This window comes from Panthera onca, chromosome C1 (assembly GCF_046562875.1).
Source record: "Panthera onca isolate mPanOnc1 chromosome C1, mPanOnc1 haplotype 2, whole genome shotgun sequence".
Taxonomy (NCBI): domain Eukaryota; kingdom Metazoa; phylum Chordata; class Mammalia; order Carnivora; family Felidae; genus Panthera; species Panthera onca.
This window is the reverse complement of record NC_138346.1, coordinates 87,686,517-87,699,255: the sequence shown is the minus strand read 5'-3', so window position 1 is coordinate 87,699,255 and position 12,739 is coordinate 87,686,517. Positions and strand designations below refer to the sequence as shown.

Genomic DNA, 12,739 nt, shown 5'->3' with positions numbered 1-12,739 from the left:
TATTATCTAACAGAAAAAAAATTGATCATAATCAATTGGGACATGTTTTCACTAGTTTTTAGTGGTGAAAGCCCAAATATATATGTTCATTGAATAACTATGGTTTCATGGTTTGTTTCCCTGACTGACAAAACTTAGCTTTATTATTTAACTGTTTGTTTGCTTACTGTTATGCTGGGGAGATTTAGGAATTAGTAAAAACAATTATAAATAATGTTGATAACACTTCCTTCCATATATACACGGGTGTTTAACTCTTATTATACTTTGGTGTGGACCAAAATACTTTGTATCAGAATCAAAAAAAAAAAGTCTTCTTGATTATGATTGTGTAAAATGGCTTTGGGGAAAAGGTTTGACTTTCATGATCTTTAAATGCATTTATTAAGGTATGTTTTACTTGTACTAATTATACTGAGCTAATGTAAAGTAACTGTATAGGAACACTATAGTACCTTACTTTTCCTTCTTCTTTAGCAAGTATTGTTTAAATGACATTTATACAGTTTTTCTGTCACGGAAACCTTTCCATTTGGCTTTTAACGGCCAAGCATTTAATAGAGGATATGTTTTTACAAAGGATAGTCTAAAACGGGATGTTTTTGGAAAGGTCAAAAGGGCGCATTTCCTTTTTTCAGTTAATTTTTGCTTCTTTGGAGATAAACAAGACACTATTAATCTGATTGTTTCTCATTCTGTAGATCTTTAAGCAAGCGACTATGAAAGCATTGAGGAGAAAATCTGTTTTGCTAACTGGTTATCTGGAATACATGATCAAGCATTACTGTAACAAAGATAAAGCAGATACCAAGAGACCATTTGTGAACATAATTACTCCATCCTGCATAGAGGACCGTGGCTGCCAGCTAACACTAACCTTTTCTATTCCAATAAAATATGTATTCCAAGAACTAGAAAAACGAGGAGTGGTTGTAAGTATATCTCTTGCTTTGCTACCAGGTTTTCTCTCTGGGTGGCACGTTGGGGTTCTTTGGTTAATTCACTGTTGCATGTTATTTCATGAGTCAGTTTGATAGGATAGATTATGTGTCAGCTAAGCATGTGTCACTGTGTTAATTGAAGGGCATAGAGATCTGTCATTTCTGATAAAAGGGATAAAAGGGAAGAAACCACAAATTTTGGATAAGGAACTAGCCTTCCATAATTTATTCATTCTTTTTATTACAGTTTGAGCAGGAAAAAAAAAATGGTTTCATCATAATCGATTAGGAGATGTTTTCCCTAGTTTTTAGTAGTGAAAGCCCAAATAATATATGTTGGTTGAATAACTAGAATTACAGAACATAATATGGTGGAAGAGGAGGAAAAAAATCAGTCTTATTTAGTTGTTTGATTGAGCCAAGTCATTTTCAAACCTGTCATTTTAGTCAGAAGAGAGCTGTAAACACATCTCAGGGATGTTAACATTGTATGAAATAATTTTTTTTTTAAACGCTTGGACCTAAGTGGTCATTCTATTCTCTTGAAGAAAATAAATGTTAATAGGGTGATTTCAGGAAAAATGGTGGTCGTGTATCTATTTCCAGTAACCATGTAATTTAGGAATTGCTCCACTCATGTCGTCCTCTCTCTCTCTCTCTCTCTCTCTCTCTCTCTCTCTCTCTTTTTAAAAAAAGAGCATGAGTTGGGGCAGAGGGAGAGAGAGAATCTTAAGCAAGCTCCATGCTCAACATGGAGCCTAGCCTGATGCAGGGTTTGATACCATGACCCTGGGATCATGACCTGAGCTGAAATCAAGAGTCAGACACTCAACTGACTGAGAAACCCAGGTGTCCTGGTCCACAAACTCTTGAGGAGAGGTTATCTCAGATTCCAGAGGCACAAATCCATATGTTAGTGTTCCAAGTCAATTTCTACCATTTGTAAGCTGTGTGTTCCTGGAAAGTTTGCTCACATCTATTGGCTTGAGTTTTCTCATCTGGATTTTGGGTGCAAATTACTTGTCTCCAAAATTTGTTATGGGAATTAAATAGCCCAGCACAAATAAACAATTTATTGTATTGTCTAACCCATAGTGAGGGTTTCTTAAAGATTAATAATAGTGATCTTCAGGCTAGACCAAATTATCTGGGTCCATTTCATGACATTTCAGGGATACAGCCAATTCTTTACCTGTGAGATTAGGGATTAGAGGATTATGCAAAAATAATTGACTAAAACTCTCTAGGTGTCAAAGAGGTTATCATTCATTTCTTTTTTCATTTTTATTTATGCATTTTTGATTTTAAAGAAAAAGTGAGAGAGAGCACAAGTGGGGGAGGGAGGCAGAGGGAGAGAGAGGGGGGCGATGGGAATTGAATGTTAAGCAGGGTCCATGCTCAGCAGGGAGCACAATGAAGGGCTCAATCCCAAAACCCTAGGATCGTGACCTGAGCCAAAATCAAGAGTCAGATGCTCAACCGACTGAGCCGCCTAGCACCCCATTTTATTTGTTTGTTTATCGACTTTTATTTTTAAGGTTCTCATTTATTCTTTTATTTTTTTTTTTATTTTTTAAGTTTTTTATTTATTTTGAGAGAGAGTGAGAGCACAAGGGGAAAGGGCAGAGAGGAGAAACAGAATCCTAAGAGCCTGCACAGAGCCCAATGTGGGGCTGGAACTCACAAACCGTGAGATCATAACCCAAGCCAAGATCAAGAGTAGGACACTTAGCCGACTGTGCCACCCAGGTGCCCCTAAAGTTCTCATTCATTTAAATGTGCTCAAGGGTTCCAGGCTCTTAGAGTCTCCCCACAGATAAATTGCATACATGACTTACTGGATGCTTCAAGAGGATGGATGCTGAAGGAATGCACTTTGGTGGATCCTCATGATTTTCACTCATATTTTAACTATTATTAAGAGGAGAGTTCAAATAACACAGAAACATTGTATTTTACTAAAATTAACAAAAGCCTTATATATTAAGTTTTAGGGAAATCGGCATGATTGCTTTATGCAGTTTTATCTTGAATGTAGATTTTCATTATGTGAAAAGTGCTAACATTCCTGTGGCTTTATTTTCTCCACCACAGTGTGACAAGCGGGATCCAGATGGCATCCGGGTGGCTCCAGTTCCTCTCTACAACTCTTTTCATGATGTTTATAAGTTTATCAATCTACTTGCTTCTGCACTTGACTCTGCAGAAACAAAAAATACCAGTGTTCTCTAGAACAATTTAAGTAGTACTAAGAGCTAATATATTTTATTATTGTTGTTCTTATTTTAATCATTGGAAATTTTTTCAAAACCAATTGCACATAACTGGCAATGAATCATTTAGTTTACAGAAAGATCTGATATATTTTCTCTAAATGTCTGGGGTTCTGAGGTATCCACATGTCTGTTCAATTTCTCCATGCGTGGTGGATCAAAGTTTTCATTGGTCCAAGTATTATGTATACAGTCTTAGCTAGCTGTCACATTTCATGGTCAGTGAATGTTTTATGTTGATTTAATTTATAATTTGACTGACAACTTCATAATATATGTGCAATTTTTTGTGTCAATTTTAGAAATGTCGCTTTAGTTTTAATTTACCAAAGAGGTTCTTATAGTCACTGTAATTTCGCAGTCTGATATATGTATGATTTTGCAGTATTCCATCCAACTCTAATCTAAAGAACAGAAAATACATTTTCTAGGGTAGTAGCTTTCAAATATTTTGACCGCAGTCCACACTAAGAAATATGTTTAATATCAGATACCAGTATTTATATGTGCTTATGTCTTATTTTATTGATTCTAATATACAAACTTCTATCATATTTCAACATCTGTGAAAGAAGAATTTTTTCAATTTTCAATCAATGATTCTTACATTGCTACTGACCATTCTTTCATGTTACCATCCTTGACATTAGCACGCTTCTCACAATGAATAGATAGCATCTTAGATATGATATTTTTTAATGGTATATGTACCAAAAGCAAAAGTTTCATAAATCATTAGTGCTCTGCTAGTTATTATTCATTTTATCTCATCACATCAAATTCTGGTTGAAACTCATTGAACCTGTTTGCCCACCGACTCTTGGATCCTAATTCATTTTTCAAGGTTGTCCCTTTTTTTAATGTTATCACTATTGCTTTTTTGTTTGTTTGTTTGTTTGTTTTAATGGGAACCTCTCTTAATAGAAGGCTATTTTTTAAAGAGTTTATTTATTTTGAGAGAAAGAGATAGAGAGTGTGAGTGGAGGAGGGGCAGAGAGAGAGAGCAAGGGAGAGAATCCCAAGCAGGCTCCACACTGTCAGCTCAGCTCCTGATGTGGGGATCGATCTCCCAAACAAGGAGATCATGACCTGAGCCAAAATCAAGAGTCAGGACACTTAATGGACTAAGCCACCCAGGTCAACCCTCCACCCCCCCATAGAAAATGTTACTCTGTCTCTGAAACCGTGAAATAAATCACCCCAAGATATTGGCAATTGAGAATTAGAATTAGCAAATCAGAGCTTCATCTCTCAACCTCTAACCCAAATCTATGGCCCTTTCTTTCCTCTAGGAAAACTACAGTTACACGCAGCCCTGTTGGACTTCCCTGGTTTTCAGTTGTTGATACTGCAACCACTACTCATGAATTGGCAAAACAGTCTACATTTATATACACGGGCAGCAAGAAAGAGTGACTGCAATGTAATCATTGTCCCTGATGAACAAATTTGAATGGAAATAACTTACACAACCGCTAGAGTTAAATAAAAAGATGCAGGACTGACACCAATGCCAGCAACTATTGATATTTATTGAATAGTCACCACGTACCATGTATTGTGCTAATCTAGTTATACATTATCTTACTTATTTGAGTGGTTGCATAACTGCTTTAGCAAAGCTGCCGCCTCCAACTTTTGGCAAAACTCATCTTTGTGGATGGAAAAGTTCTCAAAACCCTAAAATTCGACTATATACAACTTCATGTAGGAGAAATCGTTTTGAAGCTCACAGATGTAAGCAAAACAGACATGGTTTCAGCTCTCAGGGAGCATGTAGCTTAGTGGGAGAAATGGGTAGTAAATATATAAACACCCAAGTAAACATACGATTACAAACTGTAAGTTTTATGAAAGAAAAACAGATGATACTGTAAGAAAAATCTCAAGGGTATTAATTAGATGGTCAAGTAAGGGGAGGAATATGGTAGTGCTTATAACTTTAAATTCTAAAATATCAGGCTAATCACATTAAAATTGCATCAAGTTATACATACAAACCATTTAAAGCATACTCAGCACTATGTCATGCGGGTTAAGAAACAAAGCATTAGAAATTCCCTTTCTCCCTGCTTGCATTCCCATTTCTCCCCAAATCCAGACATAACCATCAAATCATATTTTGTGTTAACCATTTCCTTACTTCCATTGAAGTATTACACCTATGTATGCACCATAAAATATATATTAGCTGATTTTGCTCGTGTGTGAACTTCATGTAAATTTAATTGTGTTGTTTATATTCTGCCTCCTTTGCTCAGTGTCAGGTTTTTGAGATTTATCCATTTTCATCCATTTTCATTGCTGCTCAGTGTTCTCGTATATATTTGGGGTTATTAATTTATTCTACTACTAGTGAACATTGGAATTCTTCCCAATATCTTTAATATTGCAACAATGCCGCTACTAACATTCTTGGTACACAGATTCAAAAGTTTGCCCAGGACATAATAACTGTGAAAATGTCAGGTCAAAGGACCCACACATGTTCAACTTCACTAAGAAGTAGCAAACTCTTTTCCAAACTAGTTGTACCAGTTTCCATTGCAACCAATAGGAAATAGGAGATCTCTTCTCTCAATCCTTGCCGATAGTAGCTGTTGATTGATTGCCTTTGTTACTTATGCAGACTTACATAGCCAGGGTGATTACTAAAATAACAGAAAGAATGTTATTCAGTAGAACAGAATGAATGTTCTACTTCAACACAAGTAGAAGGAGAAACAGAATGAGGAGATACACACACACTGCTGTTTATGCTTCAGAAACCATCCTTAATCTATGGATTGAGACAAGACTAGAGTATTACCTGACTTTTACCCTTGCTCAGCCCTTTCCCTCCCAATATTCCCTCTTGCATAGTTTTTTCTGATGAGCATTCTTTCAAAAAAAAAATATATTCAAACATTGCTCTTTATTTCTAGGAAACCCAATTTAACAAAGCATTGCCTTCATCTACTGCTAATAACCATAAGCCTTTTATAGTCCTATATTCAATGTCTGATAAATTTCAGTTCTGTTTCTGTTGTTTTTCACAAATAATACTTGTTTCCTTGTGTATATTGTGCTTGTTAACTTTAAACTACTCATTTATATTGACTCCTTTGGAATTCTTTGAGAACTGTGTTAAAAGTCTTTCCAAAGATATTCATTTTTGGTTCTGCCAATTTCTCAGGGTCATTTCTGACACCAAAACACTTAAAATTTTTGTTTTCAGGTTTTTCAGATCACATGGATAGTATGAAATTGGATGTATTAATCCTCTTGAGGGCCGATTTACAGTTACAAACTCTCTGAAGATACTAATTTTTCTTGCTGACCTTTTACATGTTGTTTGGTTGCCAGCATTTTAGAGGGCTCTTCCATCAGTTTATTTATGTGGTCGGTTCTAAACTTGTTCAATGTCCCATTTAGTTATCAGCACTGAAGCGCACTCACTCTAGGATGTGGCAGACACTTTTAGGATGCAACACATACTTTTACTTTCTAGGTTTCTGCTTTTATTTTATTTTGAGGTTTTTAAATTTTCTTACTTTCATGCCATCTCATTTTAAAAGGCTTTTTTTTTGCCATTGATTTTTATTTGTGTTTTCAATAATTTAATCCCCCACGATATGCTCTAAACTGTCATGAAATGTTTTATGACCAAAAAGGAAAAATATTATGCACTTTCTGTTTTCTCCATAGAAAGTGAATTGTGCTTCTTAATAACTCATGCACATTTATATAAATACAATTCTTTTACAGTGATGCCCTTGGGAGTTATTGTACTACATAGAGCTGTTTGTGTAGCACTAAATTATACTTATTATACAAAACTGACTGTGGAAAAGGCTGGGTGTGAGGTCAATAACTAAATTTCAAATTAAACAAGTAAACTTTTTCTACAGTTATTTTCTTCTCAGTAACTTTCTACTTACTGTTGAGTTCAAAATTATGTGAGTTTATATTCAAATTGTGCTATGCGTTTGTTCCATAAATTGAAATTGCTAGAGCATTGATTTTGAAGTAAATGGGTTTTTGCATCATCTAAAGAAGGAAACCTGCAAACACCCTGAAAGCATCATATTATAAAGCACAACATTGGAAATCACTGGATTAAGGCATCCTGTAATTAAACTGATGGGTTTGATGCTTATGTGGGTCATTAGCATCTGTATTCCGTGTTTTCAAAATGTCAAATTTGTTTCCTGCCCTCTAGTAGCATTGTATTTTAATCTCAGCAAGATGTATTTTCTTATTTTTTTTTTAACATTTTAATTCATTTTTGAGAGACAGAGAGAGAACACTAGTGGAGTAAGGGCACAGACAGAGGGAGACACAGAATCTGATTCAGGCTCCAGGCTCTGAGCTGTCAGCACAGAGCCTGACATGGGGGCTAGAACTCATGAACCGCAAGATTATGACCTGAGCTGAAGTTGGACGCTTAACCCACTGGGTCACCCAGGTGTACCAAGATGTATTTTCAAAGGGCAAAATAATAAAGAGGATTATTATGAACAAATTAATCTAAACATTTATGATGTGTTTTGATTTATTGCAATAATTTTCTTATTAATGCTCTTGTTTTCCAATTTTTGACTAATCAATATGACTCCTGAGTTCTTTTGATATTACCTTTTTTGATTTTTTTTTTTGATATTTTTATTGCTTTTGGTGTGCAAAGATGCAGGCTCACCTTGTATATATCCTACCTCAACCTTGACATCACTTATTTCTCTAAGAATATCCAGTTCCTTTGGAGGAAATGGTATTTAGTAGCCATAATCTTAACGGTTAGAGTGCTCATTATAGTCTAGTTAATCATAGTTTCCAGGATTTTCAGTTGACAGAGTTACATAGCTTTAAGAGAAACTATATCTTTATTTCATATTCATATTTTACATTCAATATAAGAAAAATATTTTTTATTTAACTTAAATTTATATTTTTATCTCTTAATGTAGAAAATTTTGGTGCTATAATATTAATTACTAGTGTTATCATATGTAATATATACTATAATTATCATATGTATATGTACATAGTCTTAGAATTAATAATAACAAATTATGAACAACATTATTAAAGCATTTTAAGTACTTTGAAGCTTTTTTTTTTAAATATCTTAGCCTACATCTCACCAGGAATAGTAATTCAAATTCCTGTGTTTTAAATGTGTATTATTTTTTGAGACAGAGAGCATGAGCATGGGAGGGGCAGAGAGAAAGGAGGACAGAGAATCTGAAACGGGTTCCGTGCTGACCGCAGCAAGCCTGATGTTGGGCTCAAACTCACAAACCGTGAGGTCATGACCTGAGCTGAAGTCAGACATTCAATCAACTGAGCCACCCAGGTGCCCAACAAATTACTGTGTTTTAGAAGCAATGTAATAACTTCTCTGTATGGTTATAGCACCAATTGCGTTATATAGTTAGGTTCAGTACTTGGGAATTTTTTTTCAGTTTTCTTACATTTTCTTTAAATTTTAAAGTTTAGTTCGAAATTGTGTAAAATACTTAGATAATTTAAACTTTAACTATTCAAAGCAAGATATACTCAGAAAGGCCTGGATTCTGTCCCTAGTCCTCTCACTGTACTCCCTCCCACTATCCATAGTATTTTTTCATGTTTTGATTTATCCTTCTATTACTTTGCATATACAATAGAAGTCATACTTATATGTAGAATCTAGGTAAATATATGTGTGTATTGCCTATACATAATATATGCCTATAATATGTACATATATTATGTATATGTGTATATAACTATATATGATAAATAAGTATAATAACCAAGTATAATATATAAATAATACCTATATATAATCTCTAGGTATATATACTATAATATTATAATTATAACACACATTTCTTTCTTAGATAAAATAAATATAGTAGCATATTATAAATATGATCTAGTTTTGAAAAACATTTCTTTATAGAAAATTATAGTTAATACTTAAGAGGAATAATATAATCAGAAAATAATTATTTTCAACTCTTAATATAATAACTGATTCAGTCAAAGATCAAACATTAAAGGAAAATTTAATGAAAAAATACGTAGTGGGGCATCAGATTGTCACCATTTGAATTCACTGATTTAATTTACCAATTAAAATTGGTACCACTGTACTAGACTGTCACTGTATCCCAGGTGTGGTACAATGTGAAGCAGACAGCATCACTTACGAGTTTTCTCAGGGGTTTATAAGCCTGAATCCAATCAAACTTTTAGGGCTATTTTCAAGTCTATAAAAATTGTAGAGCATAGAGAAACAAGTTAGTGATCCCACAAAGGAGCAAATATGGGGCTTTCCACCTGACAGCAAATTGGGTTTCCTCAATAAGTCAGTGGCATGAACTGGGGACAGGTGAAGGCAGAGGGCCCGGTCTCTTAATTGTGAGACTAAAGTGACACAAGCAAATGTAATTTGTGGACTTTCTTTGGATCTTGACTCAAAGACCAACTACAAAAACACATTGCTGGGTGAGTTGACAACATTTTAATTGGGAAGGAATTTTTATTCAACTTGTTAGTTGTGATAACTGTACTTTGGGTGTAAGAAGATATTAATATTTCTAAATATATATACCCAGTACATGAGAATAAAATGATAATACAAAGTCTGGAGTTTGCCTTGAAATTCCTCTGCCTCTCCTCCCCTACCCTTCCCCCCCCCAAAAAAAAAGAACACTGACAAATAAGTTACCACAAACTTAGTGGCTTAAATCAATAACACATTCATTATCTTACAGTTCTGTAGGTTACAGAACTGTTTGGTTCACTGGACCAAAGTTGAGGTTTTGGCAGGTTTCCTTCCTGGATGCTCTTGGGGAATTTCCTTGCCTTTTTCAGCTCCTAGAAATTTCCCATATTCCTTGGCTCTGGTTTCCTTCCTCCATCTTCAAAGCCAGCAGCGTTGCATCTTTCTGATACATTTTTTCATAGTCACACAGGTGCTGACTCTACTTTTCTGTCTCCCTCTTCTGTTTTCAAGGGCTTTACTCTTCTGTATCTTCACTTTCAAAGTTTTTTGTTATCACAGTGGGCCCAACTGGATAATCCAGGATTATCCCTCTCTTACAGTCAATAGGTTAATAATCTTAATTTCACCTGCAATCATAATTCTCCTCTGCCATATAATGTGAAATATTCATATGTTCTGGGTATTAAGACCTGAACATTTTTGGGGATCATTATTCTTTGCACCACAGGAAGAAAGGATGGATGGAAAGAAGGAAGGAAGGAAAGAAGGAAGAGAAAAATGTATGACAAAATCTTGATAATTCTAAAGAATTGTAAGATTGTATCTATTTTTGTTAATATTTGAATAATAAGAAGAAACAGTAAATTGTGATGACTTAGATGAGAATCCAGGACACCTGCCTCAAAATTCATGATTTTAATAGTCATGTATATAATCTTTTCGACCCTTATTCTTATGATGGAAACAATCTCTGTGCCTCCACATGTCAAAAAATTTTATCCTTAATTTCCTCATGATGGATTTTGAAAAGAACTTTATATCTTACATCGTATTTGTATATGTCTTTTCTCTCTTCCTTAATATAACTTGGTTAATTTTTTTGTATGCCCCTCAGTACTTACCACTGTAGGCTGAACACATAATTAGACTTTTTTTTAAGGTGTCATTTAAAAATTTTATTTATTTATTTAGTTTTAATTTTGAGGGAGAGAGCAGGAGTGAGGGAGCAGCAGAGAGATGGGGACAGAGGATCCAAAGTGGGCTCTGCACTGACAGCACTGAGCCATATGCAGGGCTCTAACTCAGAAACCCTGAGATCATGACCTGAGCTCAAGTCTGACCCTCAACTGACTGAGTTGCCCTGCTGCCCCAAGTTATTTATTTATTTTGAGATAGAGTGAGGGCGAGCATGTGCATGAGCTGGGGAGGGGCAGAGAGAGAGGGAGAGGGAATCCTAAGCAGGCTCCACACTCATCACGGGAGCTCCATGCAGGACTCCATCTCACAACTACAAGATCACGACATGAGCCGATATCAAGAGTTGGTCTCTTAATCAACAGAGCCACCCAAGCACCCCGACTTAGGATCTTGTAAGCAGATAATTAATGAGAAATGTGCAATTGTAACAAGTCAAATATGCTATTCCATCTTTACCTTGAGGCCGCCACTGGTTATGTCCAGTTTACTATCACATTGCATATCCTCCTTTGTCTTCAAAGGGCCTCAAAAGCCGTCCTCCATTGCCCCACCCAGAACCAAAGTTGAGAACGATTTCATTGTCATAAATCATATGAGAATAATACGTTAAAGCATGACTTCTCTCAGAAGACAAACTAACAATGAATTCCTGGGTCTCAGTTGAAATTTCAATGGCATGTATTCACAATATTATTTTAGGTGAAAAGAACTGCATTTTTGTGCCAATATTTACTAAACAGAGGTCTTAATTTTCTCTTTCCCAGTATGTGGGAGCTTCACTTTATGCAGCTCTCCTTGCATTCTATTGTGTTAAAACAGCAAACTTGTCAAGAATGGAGACATTGCAGTGATATATGCAGAGTCTATGGGAGACATTTTCTCTATGGGTTAAAGTAAGTAGTTGGATCAAAGTCAGGACATAGATGCTACAGCTGGTCTAGGAAAAAATGGCAATTAAGAGGAAAAAAAAGAACAGAAAGAGAGAATCACAGACAGTCTTTTTTTAGGAGGCAACAACAGAACCAGACTGTTTGAAACTGGTAACTGACTCCAAATGTCACATTTTTCACTGAATTCTAAATAATATTGCTATTTTATAACTGTTACTTGGTTGTATTGATGGCCATATTAACTTATTTCATAACAAACTTGCTACATATATTTTTATACACTATATATATTTGTTATCTTTTTCTCATATCCTCTTCTCTCAACAATACTTAGATTAAAAAAAAAAAGTATGTTAAAGGTTAGAGAATATTTCTTTTGAATGGCTTTCAGTTCACCCAAAGCTGACGAATGCATTGTGATCAGCTATGCACTTCTGCTAGTACTTGTGTGATTACTTACATTAGAAAATCTCGTTCTTTAAAGATAAAATGTAAAAATATAAAAATAAGACAACAAGAAAACGGAATGTTTTCAAATACTTCCTCTGGGAAAGTTGAGTAAGTTACAATCATTTTATTCTTTTTTAATGTTTATCTATTTATTTTTGAGAGGGAGACATAGAGAGCAGGGGAAGGGCAGAGAGAGGAGATAGGGCAGATTCCAATGGGGGGCTCGAACTCACAAACTGTAAGATCATGACCTGAGCCAAAACCAAGTCAGATGCTTAACCGACTGAGCCACCCAGGTGCCCTTACAATCATTTTATAAGGGAACAAGATTACTGTACATGAATCTGTATTTCTGGGTAATATTACACATCTATCTCACTAAAAATAATAGTAAATAAATAAAAGTGGCATAAACATAGACCCCCTAAATGATGAGGGACAAGAGTGCATGAAAGTGTCAACACACTTTTGAAGCTGGAAAGCAGAGGAAACTGGCAGCAGAAACCTCAAATA

General features: G+C 35.1%; 1 protein-coding gene across 2 annotated transcripts in view; it reads left to right on the top strand.

Moving 5' to 3' along the window:
* The window catches only part of KYNU (kynureninase), a 122,148-nt gene extending 114,082 nt beyond the window's left edge, over window positions 1-8,066 (top strand). Inside the window, exons 14-15 of one of the 2 annotated variants that reach the window (XM_060626170.3) lie at window positions 702-932; window positions 3,036-8,066. In XM_060626170.3, coding sequence (XP_060482153.1) covers window positions 702-932; window positions 3,036-3,173 — 369 coding nt within the window. In that variant the 3' untranslated portion in view covers window positions 3,174-8,066. The remainder of the gene's footprint in view (window positions 1-701; window positions 933-3,035) is intronic. The other variant, XM_060626171.3, reaches the window with a different exon arrangement.
* Window positions 8,067-12,739: the final 4,673 nt, after the last annotated feature.